The sequence below is a fragment of the Caretta caretta genome, chromosome 1 (genome assembly GCF_965140235.1).
Source record: "Caretta caretta isolate rCarCar2 chromosome 1, rCarCar1.hap1, whole genome shotgun sequence".
NCBI classification, from domain to species: Eukaryota; Metazoa; Chordata; order Testudines; family Cheloniidae; genus Caretta; species Caretta caretta.
This window is the reverse complement of record NC_134206.1, coordinates 247472195-247484893: the sequence shown is the minus strand read 5'-3', so window position 1 is coordinate 247484893 and position 12699 is coordinate 247472195. Positions and strand designations below refer to the sequence as shown.

General features: G+C 43.8%; 1 protein-coding gene across 1 annotated transcript; it reads right to left on the bottom strand.

Moving 5' to 3' along the window:
- Positions 1 to 883: 883 nt before the first annotated feature.
- Positions 884 to 5844, bottom strand: LOC142069963 (uncharacterized). The gene is made up of 2 exons (XM_075122809.1): positions 4692 to 5844; positions 884 to 1827 (listed from the first exon to the last, which is right to left on the bottom strand). Exons 1-2 carry the CDS (start codon positions 5671 to 5673, stop codon positions 1667 to 1669), a joined length of 1143 nt encoding a protein of 380 aa, XP_074978910.1. The 5' UTR covers positions 5674 to 5844; the 3' UTR covers positions 884 to 1666.
- Between the last annotated feature and the right edge of the window lie 6855 nt (positions 5845 to 12699).

The window sequence follows — 12699 nt, the reverse complement described above, 5'->3', positions numbered from 1 at the left end:
TTTTTGCTTTGAAACACTGTCCCAGAATAAAAACAATGAGGAGTCCTTGTGGCACTTGTTAGTCTCTCTAAGGTGCCACAAGGACTTCTCGTTGTTTTTACTGATACAGACTAACGCAGCTACCCCTCTGAAACTTGTCCCAGAATAGTTCAACATACTCTTTTCAACTAAACTTTTCACTTAGATGAAAAGCAATTAAACTAAGTGTCCAATCCACAACTGGTGTATATAGGCATAGATCCATTGGCTCTTATGGGGTCAGGTTGATTTAGACCAACTGAAGATCTGGCCAATCGCAAGTCTGTGTTTCACTCAGTGGGGCCACATCTCTCAGTTGTGACTATTCACAACGGCTATCCCTCATTTTAGACCCCAGTTCACTTTTCTTACACATGTCATACTTTCAGCTTTTTAAACTTTTTTAAATCTGAGAAATGCTGAACTATGTTGATGAAATTAAAGATACTTGTTACAGTACAGAATCACACATCATTTGAACCTTCCTCCACTAATTTATTGGTGTTCCAGTTGGGCTTTTGTTCCAAATTATATCCCACATTTGATCCTGGGCTAGTTGAGAATTAGGTTGGGATTCATGCGAGAAAACCTTAAGTTTAATTATCAAGGGATTAAAAGCTTTTCTTAGCCAGTATTGCTGCAGTGGTATCATTTCCAAACAGGGTTCTATATTGCACTGGAGGTATGTATTCTGCTCCTTCCAGAGGTAAAATGACATAGAAAGTTTGGTGTCAACTGGGTTCACTTCTGAATCCTCTCTCCTTTCCCCCCTGTGAGAAGGGTTGAGGAGACCAATGGGGAACTCAAACTGCACTGCAAAGATGTTGGGTCTTTGTGGCAGTTTAATGATGAGACAGAACACAGCTTTATGCAAGCAAGCAGGCTGGTCAGCTGAGATGGGCTGTTTTCTGCCCCCCTGCCTTCCACCTTCTCCTTTTATTATATTTCTCCCCCTAAGCATTACACACTGCTACACAAAGGAATGTGTGACGTTAATTCATATACTTAGTTACCATCCCCTATCTACTACAATCCTGGTTCTCAGGCCTTGAGCCCAGGCTAAGAAAGCCTCCCACCGTTGCTGTCCAAACAATCAAGTTCTCATGGTTCATATCTAGCCCTTGTCCTTGGATAGAGCAATGTGTGCATTGCTTCTAGGAAACAGTCAGGGTGTGCCCCGCCTGCTTCCAGGTGGACTAGCTAAACATTAACCCTTCATCTCCCCGTTTTTTATTTATTAATATTTGGCCATCTCATGGTAGCCGTCAATTTGTTTTGTCATGCTATTTAACTCCCAGACAGACAAGGACATAACCTGGGGAGCTTTCCAGGGCAAAATTTTACAAAATCTTAACAAGGAAAGAATACATTGTACACAGCAGCAGCAAAAAATAAGCCCAATGATTACAAACACAAAATAACCAAAAGCTCAACATCTGCAATATAATCATCTAAAAGGGGTACACTTCTTTTAGGAAATAGCAGGCACAAAAGGCACACAATCATCACAGAATTAGCAGTGATTTGGGCGAGAATCACCACAAACAAAGTCTCAGGAGTCTCTGGCTGTTGATCTGCTGCCAGTCTTCGTTGAGCCGCGGCGACCAATGCTTTTACTGCTCCCCATGTCACGGGCTGGCTTGGGACGCTACGCCTCCTCCGTTTCCGTCCCGTCGTTGTCGACTCGGGGGGCAACGCGGTCTCCTCCAAGGTCAGCTGAAACTCCGGTATGGGATTCGACAGTCCCTGGTGCCATGCCATGTTGTTTAAGTGCCGGTCGCACACACTGAGCTGGAACCCACAACGGTCCTGCAGGGAGAGACACAGCAGCATATCCCCGACCCCAAGTGATTAGAGGTACTGGGCCCAGCCACTGTGGATCGGGCAGCTGACAGTAATAGACACGTGGTCTTTCCAGTACCTCAGATTTGTGAAAATGCCGATCCGCAGGGGTCTGCTGATCTGCATTCAGTGTTAAATTATTTAAAGTAAACAAGAGGATATGCATTTGTTGTTAAATGTCTCCTAAGGTTCGGAGACGCAGCTCCCCTTGTTTTAATTGTTTATCTAGCAAGGTTTTGAGTGTGCGATTGGCACGTTCAACAATGGCTTGGCCCGTGAAATTATAAGGGATTCCGTGTGTAAGATGGACGTCCCAGCGGGCACAAAAGGTGGAGAGGGCTGCAGAGCAGTAGGCTGGGGCATATCTGTTTTAATTTGGCAGGGGCGACCCATAACAAAAAGGCAGGCCTGCAAATGGTGAATAACTTTGTTAGTGGCTTCCCCACGTTGTGGGGAAGCCCAAAAAAAACTTAAATAAATATCAACGGAAACATGTAAAAACAAATAGGGGCGGAATTGTGGCACATGAGTAACATCCATCTGCCACAGCTGATTTGCTGCGGTACCTCGGGGGTTAACGGCATAAGAAAAAGTAGGAGCAGCAGCAGCACAGTGGGGGCAGGAACGAACAATGGAACGTGCATGATCAGCAGGAATGTGAAACTGCCGGGCCAAAACAGAGGCAGACTGATGAAAAAAGGCATGGCTTTCAATGGGGTCAGAAAAAAGGGAATTTACCTGACCACGCAACGCGCGACCGGCGCGTGCATTGCCCTCAGTGAGTGGCCCAGGCAGAGGGGTATGACTGCAAATATGAGCAACAAAATAAGGGAAATGACAAGTGGCAAAAAGGTGCTGCAAAAACAAAAACAGGCGAAGGAGGTCTGCATCAACCTGAGGGGTAATGAGGGCAAGGGTAAATGATCAATTACCTAATAAACATAATAGGTATCCACAATTAAATTAAAGGGACAATCAGCAAAAGATTGAAAGGCCAAAATAACAGCAGCTAATTCTGAGGGCAAAGGGGGATGGTAAAAAAAAAACAATCTTTTAAATCTAACACACAAAGTTGATCGGTTTGAGGAATTAAATTTGGATTTGGCAAGCCAAATTGCAAGGGGCCCATAGGTTGGATGCGTTTATTTATTTCCCTTAAATCATGTAACAGTCGCCAAGCACCCGATTTTTTCTTAATAACAAACACCGGGGTGTTCCAGGGACTAGTGGAGCTCTCCAGTTGCTGTGCTTGCAAATGCTGCTGCACAAGCGAATGAAGTGCTTTTAGCTTTTTTAGAGGGAGGGGCCACTGGTCAATCCATACGGGCTCTAAGGATTGCCATACCAAGGGTAAGGCGGAGGGCACGGTGGGTGAGGGAGGGTTTTGGGCCATCAGATGTTAATATCGAGGGTGGTGTCTAACTTTGTAAGTAAATCACGGCCCCAAATATTGAGGTGGACAGGGAGCACAAAAGGGCGGATAGTAACAAGGGTATGGCCTCCTGGTTTAGAGACCGTGACCCAAGACAAACTTTGGCGCCCGGGTTTACTACCCCCGATCCCCCACAATTCTTTAGAAGGAACCGTAGGCCAACTAGCCGGCCACTCCAGATCACAAATCACCGTAACGTCAGCTCCAGTGTCCACCAGCCCTGTAAAAGGAACATCATCTAAGAGAAGTGTTAACTGAGGCTTCGAGGGGCGGACTGACATTGTCAGAGCAACAAGTGGAGAAGACGCGCTGTGAGACGGCGAGTGAGACAACGTCGATCCAAAGCCGCCTCCGCCCCGAGTTCGATCCTCGGCAGCTGGCACCTGATAGGGGACTAAAATCAATTGTGCAATTGACCGTCCACGCGGGAGCGACTGTGGAAGATGAGTCCACACCTGAACCTTAATAATGCCAGTGTAATCAGCATCAATGACCCCTGGAATGACAAAAAAGCCCTGTTTCCCAGCATGTGAGCGAGGGAGAACAAGACCTACAAAGCCGGCAGGGAGAGGTCCCGTCACCTGTGTAGGTATGGCACAGACCTCCCCTGGCAGCCGAAAGTCAGTGTCCTCCTGCATGATCAAATCAAGCCCTGCACTTCCAGCAGTCGCCGCCCTCATAGAGTCTACGGATTCCAAGGCAGAGGAGCGATTGCCTGAGTAGGAAACACCCCCGTTTGGCCCTGGGTTCGGGGGGGGACCCGTTGCGCGGTTTCCCGACCCGCTACGACACTGATTAGCCCAGTGATAACCTTTCCCACACTTGGGGCACTTCTTTGAGGGTCGGGCTGGTGCCTTAGATGAGCGACACTCCCGCTGAAAATGACCCTCCTTACCACAGCGGTAACAACGCTTCCCCTCCTTCCCAGTTTTTCTGAGGGCGGCAGCCAGAACTCCAGCCTTGTGGGCTTGTGTGCCAATGTTCTGGCACGCCCGCAGCATGTCTGAGAGCTCTAAAATACCAGAGGCTTGTGCTGCCTGGAGAGCACGGCGGCAATCCTCGTTTGCATTTTCAACTGCCAATTTTAACAGGAGCTCGTGAGCTGCCTCAGTGTTATCCACCTGTCGGAGGATAGCCTCATGCAATCTGTTGGTAAAATCCAAAAAGGACTCTGAGGCACCCTGACGGATACTGACAAAGCTTTTGGTAGGCTTGCCTGAATCCGGGACCTTCTTGAAAGCATGCTGGGCACAGGTGGAAATAATGGGGAAGACAGCCTGAGGGAGTTGAGACTGCATCTCAATAGTAGCAAACGGGCCCTCCCCTGCCAATTGCTCATAAATGATACCGTGCGCTGCATGTACCTGAGCTTGGCGTTCTGCCATCTGCCGATACTCACCAAGCCAAATAACATACTGACTAGGTGATAACATCATGCGCAGCAGCGTTTTCCAATCCTCAGGGATTAGGGAGTACCCAGTACCTATCCCTTCAACGAGACCACGCACAAAGGTGCTAGTCAGGCCAAACTCACGAATTGCTTTCCTCACCTCTCTAACCACCGAGTATGACAAAGTGGTCCAGGTGCCCACGGGGTTGCCCTGGTCATCATTCTGCCAGGTCACCGGGCAAACTGAGACCAGATCAGCCAGCTCCTCCGCTGTAAGATCTGATCGAGCTTTCGCTGCGTGAACCATTTGTTGCACCAGCGAAAGCTTCTGAGCAGATGCAGATGACCCTCCGGGGGGCCCCACGGGGGGAGGGTGATCACACACCGGCTCCGGTGGGGAAGGCCAGGGAGGCGGTGGTAATAGAGGCACTGGGGGCGAAGCAGGGGGAGGGATGGCTGCAGGAGCGAACGGGGGCGGCGGGATCGGCAGCCCCTCTGTTGGTGCTGGAGAGGGCCTTTCCGAGGCGACACTCTGTGTCGCATCGCCAGGAGGGGGGATGGCTGCAGGAGCAGACGGGGGCGGCGGGATCGGCAGCCCCTCTGTTGGTGCTGGAGAGGGCCTTTCCGAGGCGACACTCTGTGTCGCATCGCCAGGAGGGGGGATGGCTGCAGGAGCAGACGGGGGTGGTGAGATCACCAGCCTCGCAAGGGAGGGCCTGTCGGAGGCGACACGCTGTACCACATCGCGGCAGAGGTGCCAGGCATGTAAAGCCTGCACGGGCGCCCGAGGCTCTTTGTGCAATGTCTGGCCCAATCGCTCCCAGTCTGCTAGCTTAAGGCTTCCGGCTTCAGGATACCACGGGCACTTGGCACACACCTCCTGTAGCAGGAGAGTAAGTGCTCGAGCCGGGCAGTCATGCTGAGCCTTACGCAGCAAATACTGAAGCTCATTGCGGTGTTGCACTTGCAAAGCAGAGAGGGAGCTTCCCATACTTACCACAATGAAAAATACTCACCGGGATCCGCGAAGCGGATGAGTGACGCGTCTGAAACCCTTGCCGGGCGAGGTGAGTGCTGAGGGCCCCACGTTTGGGCGCCAGTTGTGGCGGTTTAATGATGAGACAGAACACAGCTTTATGCAAGCAAGCAGCTGGTCAGCTGAGATGGGCTGTTTTCTGCCCCCCCACCTTCCACCTTCTCCTTTTATTATATTTCTCCCCCTAAGCATTACACACTGCTACACAAAGGAATGTGTGACGTTAATTCATATACTTAGTTACCATCCCCTATCTACTACAATCCTGGTTCTCAGGCCTTGAGCCCAGGCTAAGAAAGCCTCCCACCATTGCTGTCCAAACAATCAAGTTCTCATGGTTCATATCTAGCCCTTGTCCTTGGATAGAGCAATGTGTGCATTGCTTCTAGGAAACAGTCAGGGTGTGCCCCGCCTGCTTCCAGGTGGACTAGCTAAACATTAACCCTTCAGGTCTTCCCTTCTCCTTACAGGCAAAAGGCGCACCAGCAAAATCCTGGTAACTCTGGGAGCTAGCATCTTTAGCCTTTACCCAGACTCAACAATGGCTTTAGATTGTGACAATCTAAACCTTCCTATATTATTTCCTAACGTTAGAATTCCTATTCTTACTGTTTTTAACTTAAACTGTGCCTCTGCAATGATTCAAGGAAGATAAAAATCTACTAGATCCCTTCCAATTTGGTACAATGGGGAAAAAATTCCTTCACGGTCCCAAAACAGGTGACCAGTGAGGCTCACAGCATCCTGGAAACACAACTCAATGTACCTGAACTAGAAGGAAGGAGAGTTGGGCTGCAATCCTAGCAAGATGCCCCCAGACATCTGGGAAGGCTTTAAATTGAGAGGAGGGGAAGAGGCATAAGAACCAATTATGTACCAAAAAAAACTGCACTCAAAACCAAAACAATGTAAAACTTTAGGACCTACAAGTCCACTCAGTCCTACTTCTTGTTCAGCCAATCGCTCAGACAAACAAGTTTGTTTACATTTGCAGGAGATAATGCTGCCCGCTTCTTGTTTACAATCTCATCTGAATGTGAGAACAGGCATTCGCATGGCACTTTTGTAGTCGGTGTCACAAGATATTTACGTGCCAGATGTGCTAAAGACTCATATGTCCCTTCATGCTTCAACCATCATTCCAGAGGACATGCTTTCATGCTGATGACGCTCGTTTAAAAAATGTGTTAATTAAATTAATGACACAATTCTCCCCCAAAGAATTCAATGTCCCCTGCTCTGTTTTACCTGCATTCTGCCATATATTTCATGTTATAGCAGTCTTGGATCATGACCCAGCACATGTAGTTCATTTTAAGAACACTTTCACTGCAGATTTGACAAACTACAAAGAAGGTACTGATGTGAGATTTCTAAAGATAGCTACAGAACTCGACCCAAAGTTTAAGAATCTGAAGTGCCTTCCAAAATCTGAGAAGGACAAGGTGTGGAGCATGCTTTCAGAAGTCTTAAAAGAGCAACACTCTAAGGCGGAAACTACAGAACCCGAACCACCAAAAAAGAAAATCAACCTTCTGCTGGTGGCATCTGATTCAGATGATGAAAACGAACAGGCATCAGTCTGCACTGCTTTGGATAGTTATCAAGCAGAACCTGTCATCAGCATGGAAGCATGTCCTCTGGAATGGTGTTTGAAGCATGAAGGGGCATATGAACCTTTAGCGCATCTGGCACATAAATATCTTGCAACACTGGCTACAGCAGTGCCATGTGAACGCCTGTCCTCACATTCAGGTAACATTGTAAATAAGAAGCGGGCAGCATTATCTCCTGCAATTGTAAACAAACCTGTTTGTCCGAGTGATTGGCTGAACAAGTAGTAGAACTGAGTGGACTTGTAGGCTCTAAAGTTTTACATTGTTTTGGTTTTGAGTGCAATAATGTAACAAAAATCTATATTTGTAAGTTGCACTTTCATGACCAAGAGATTGCACTACAGAACTTTTCTGAGATGAACTGAAAAATACAATTTCTTTTGTTTGTAATTTTTACAGTGCAAATATTTGTAATAAAAAATAATATAAAGTGAGCACTGCACACTTCGTATTCTGAGTTGTAATTGAGATCAATATATTTGAAAAGGTAGAAAAACATCCAAAATATTTAATAAATTTCAGTAGATATTCTATTGTTTAACAGTGTGATTAAAAACTGCGATTAATTACGATTAATTTTTTGAGTTAATCACGTGAGTTAACTTTGATTAATCAACATCCCTATAATAATCTAATAGTGACTTCTAAATTCAGTTTGGGCTGTTGGAAGTCTCAGGCTGCCCAGTGAAAATGATTTTTCAGTTAGTAATACTCAGGAGTCCTATGGTGGAAATTATAATAAACTGAGGAAATTGAATGTTTGGAATAAGGAAACTAAGAGTTGAAACAATAGAATATTAGCCAATTTATTTTAATGAACCAATCACAGTCCTGAATACTGGAAAGGTAAAAACACATCAACAGCACACTGCTGAAGTTTGAAAATACATTAGGCATTAAAACTCACTTTCATGATAAAGCAATTACAAGCACAAAAATGGAGAAAACAAATCCATTCTTATACAAATTGCATTCTTTTCTGTATAACTAATTTATATTTAAATGCTGCAACAATTCTGAACTTCAGACATCACAGACTGAATAAGGGAAAACATTTTATAAAAGCAAGTAACTTAGAAAATGAGTCTAAACTTTCAGAGTATAATTTGAATTTCACACTGAACAGATTATATGCAGTGTCACACATTGTCCATATTCATTGGAAAGACAATGAACATTTGTTTCAGGGGTTTTGATATGTCACTTTCTTTTGTTAATTTCCTTTCTCTCTCCCTTTCCTCCTCACTTTGATGTTTTCATTCTTATGTAAGGTGGATTTTTCCTCCCTCACAATTTCCTTCTAGAATCCTACCTCACCCACCTCTGACTTAAAATAAAGAATAGGTTGGCTACAGTTAGCTCAGAGCTGAAGCTAACTTCATACAGACATTTCACATTTTCCTCAATGAATTTAGAACATCAGAGCGGTCATACCAAAGGTCCATCTAGCCCAGTATCCTGTCTTCCAACAGTGGCCAATGCCAGGTCCCCCGAGGGAAAGAACAGAACAGGTAATCCTCAAGTGATCCATTCCCAGCTTCTGTCAAACAGAGGCTAGAGATACCATCCCTGCCTATCCTGGCTAATAGCCATTGATGGACCTATCCTCTATGAACGTGTCTAGTTCTTTTTTTGAACCCTGTTAGTCTTGGCCTTCACAACATCCTCTGGCAAAGAGTTTCATAGACTGACAGTGTGTTGTGTGGAAAAAATACTTCCTTTTGTTTGTTTTAAACCTGCTGCTATTAATTTCATTTGGTGACTCCTAGTTCTTGTGTTTATGAGAAGGAGTAAATAACACTTATTTACGTTCTCCACATCAGTGATGATTTTATAGACCTCAATCATATCCCTCCTTAGTCGTCTCTTTTTCAAGCTGAAAAGTCTGAGTCTTATTAATCTCTCCTCAGATGGAAGCTGTTCCGGACCCCTGGTCACTTTTGTTGCCCTTTTCTGAACCTTTTCCAATTCTAATATATCTTTTTTGAGATGGGGCAACCACACCTTCATGCAGTATTCAAGATGTGGGTGTACCATGGATTTATACAGAGGCAATATATTTTCTGTCTTATTATCTATCCCTTTCTTAAATGATTCCCAAGATTATGTTAGCTTTTTTGACTGCCACTGCACATTGAGTGGATGTTTTCAGAGAACTGTCCACAATGACTCAAAGATCTCTTTCTTGAGTGGTAACAGCTAATTTAGACCCTATCATTTTACATGTATAGTTGGGATTATGTTTTCCAATATGCATTACTTTGCATTTATCAACATTGAATTTCATCTGCCATTTTGTTGTCCAGTCACCCAGTTTTGAGCGAGCCTTTTGTAGCTCTTTAGAGTCTGCCTGGGACTTAACTATCTTGAGTAGTTTTTGTATCATCTGCAAATTTTGCCACCTCACTGTTTTACCCCTTTCCTGGATCATTTATGAATATGTTGAATAGGACTGATACCAATACAGACCCTTGGGGGACACCACTATTTACCTCTCTCCATTCTGAAAACTGACCATTTATTCCTACTCAGTTTCCTATCTTTTAAGCAGTTGCCAATCCATGAGAGGACTTTCCCTCTTATTCCATGACAGCTTACTTTGCTTAAGAGCCTTTGGTGAGAGACCTTGTCAAAGGCTTTCTGAGAATCTAAGTACACTACATCCACTGAATCTCCCTTGCCCACATGCTTGTTGACCCCCTCAAAGAAATTCTAGTAGATTGCTAAGGCATGATTTCCCTTTACAAAACCATGTTGACTCTTCCCCAACAAATTATGTTCATTTATGTGTCTGACAATTTTGTTCTTTACTATAGTTTCAACCAGTTTGCCCAGTACTGAAGTCAGGCTTTTACTGGTCTGTAATTGCCGGGATCACCTCTGGAGCATTTTTAAAAAATTGGCCTCACATTAGCTATCCTCCAGTCATTTGGTACAGAAGCTGATTTAAATGATAGTTTACATATCAGAGTTAGTAGTTCTGCAATTTCACATTTGATTTCCTTCAGAACTCTTGGGTGAATACCATGTGGTCCTGGTGACTTATTACTGTTTTTAGTTTAGAAGAGATTTTGGAACAAATTGATAATGACACCTCAATCTTTGTATCCTGAGATTTGTCACCAGAAAAGAATGGTTCAGGTTTGGGAATCTCCCTCATATCCTTAGCCGTGAAGACTGATGCAAAGAATTCATTTAGTTTCTCCGCAATGGCCTTATCGTCCTTGAGTGCTCCTTCAGCATCTCGATCGTCCAATTGCCCCACTGGTTGTTTAACAGGCTTCCTGCTTCTGATGTACTTAAATTTTTTTGTTATTGTTTTTTGAGTCTTTGGCTAGCTGTTTTTCAAATTCTTGGTTGGCCTTCCTAATTATATTTTTACACTTCATTTGCCAATCTCCACTTTTTAAAGAATGCCTTTTTGTCTCTCACTGCTTCTTTTACTTTGTGTTTTAGCCACGGTGGCACTTTTTTGGTCCTCTTATGATGTTTTTTGATTTGGGTCATACTTTTAAGTTGAGCCTTTATTATGGTGTCTCTAAAAAGTTTCCATGCTGCTTACAGGGATTTCACTTTTTGCGCTGTACCTTTTAATTTCTATTTAACTAAATTCCTCATTTTTGTGTAGTCCCCCTTTCTGAAATTAAATGCTACAGTGTTGGGCTGCTGTGGTGTTTTCCCCACCACAGGGATGTTAAATTTAATTATATTATGGTCACTATTACTAAGTGGTCCAGCTATATTCACCTCTTGGACCAGATCCTGTGCTCCACTTAGGACTAAATCAAGAATCACCTCTCCTCTTGTGGGTTCCAGGACTAGCTGCTCTAAGAAGCAGTCATTTAAGGTGTCAAGAAACTTTATCTCTGCATCCCATCCTTAGGTGACATGTACCCAGTCAATATGGGGATAGCTGAAATCATTATTATTGACATTTTTCTTTTATTTTATATATATATATATATATATATAGCCTCTCTAATCTCCCTGAGCATTTCACAATCACTATCATCATCCTGGTCAGGTGGTCGGTAATATATCCCTACTGCTATATTATATTATTATTTTATTTATTATTATAACATGGAATTACTATCCGTAGAGATTCTATGGTACAGTTTGATTCATTTAAGATTTTTACTTCATTTGATTCTATGCTTTCTTTCACATAGTGCCACTCCCCCGCTCAATTCTGGCTTTAGTACTTGATCTTGGAATCAACTAGCAACCTAGGGATGCTCAGAGCCTCTGAAAACTTAGATATGTTAATCAACATAGACAGCAGAACTGGAAAAGACTGTTCTGTCTATTCTGTGTCCCAGTTAGTGCGTAGTATTGGTGTAAGCGGGGGAATGGTCATGCCATCACTCAACATACTCATTCTTTCTGGAATGAAGGGCATAGCCATCCAACCTACTTGGGAGATCGATCTTTCCTGGCAGCTCCTTCAGATGCCTACATGCATTGTGTGCAGCCTGTCATAGAGAAGGGGAAATCGCACAGCTCACTCAGAACCAATTAAAATTTTAGACTATAATTCCATTTACTATAGGGTGATAATTAAAACGGGTTAGAAAGTTAGATTTCAGGTCTGGTTCATAAATGTTTGGTAGTTAGAAGCCTCAGCCTAAATATCTAATGCAACTCTACTAGATCACAAAATAATAAACTCTTGGTAAACCAAAATTACAAAATTTAGTTCAAAACCAGTTTGAATCATTTTTGTATCCTGACACTTTCTTCAGCTCAGATTCAGATTTAAAAACTTGGCTGCTAAATAGCTGGGTACAGTGCAACTTGTTTGCTGTACTCATCTAAAACCTGGGGCTATTCTGGAAATGTATATCTGATAAGGGAAAAATCCTTAAAATATAATCAAAGGACTCCCTGATAACAGCACTGCCCCACAATTACTTCTGCTATCAGGCAGACTTTGAAAAACAGTTCAGCCAATAATTTGAGCAACGTTATCTACATCACAAGCAGCTGGCATTCAGTTTGTGACAGCTGTCTTTAAAGTTGAATCACAAACATGAGCTGTAATAGCTAGCATTTGGAGCAAACATAGCCTGGGATTTACTGTGCAGGGTTCCTCAAAAGCAAGTCTTACACTACGTGACAGAAAATATTATGGACTAAGCAATGCTAAAATGCATGAAGGCAAATGTATTTATTTCGTGATTTTGAACCTACTCACCATTACGTTTTTGGTCATTGTGAGCTCCTTATATCTAGCCACTGTGAGTTTCATTGTTCCTTTTCTGCAGTACATTAATATTCTCACAGCATGACAAAGCTACCAGGGCCAAATTCTTTCTGGCTGAGTGAAGCAAGGCTTTACACTGAACTTGATGGTATTGTCTGT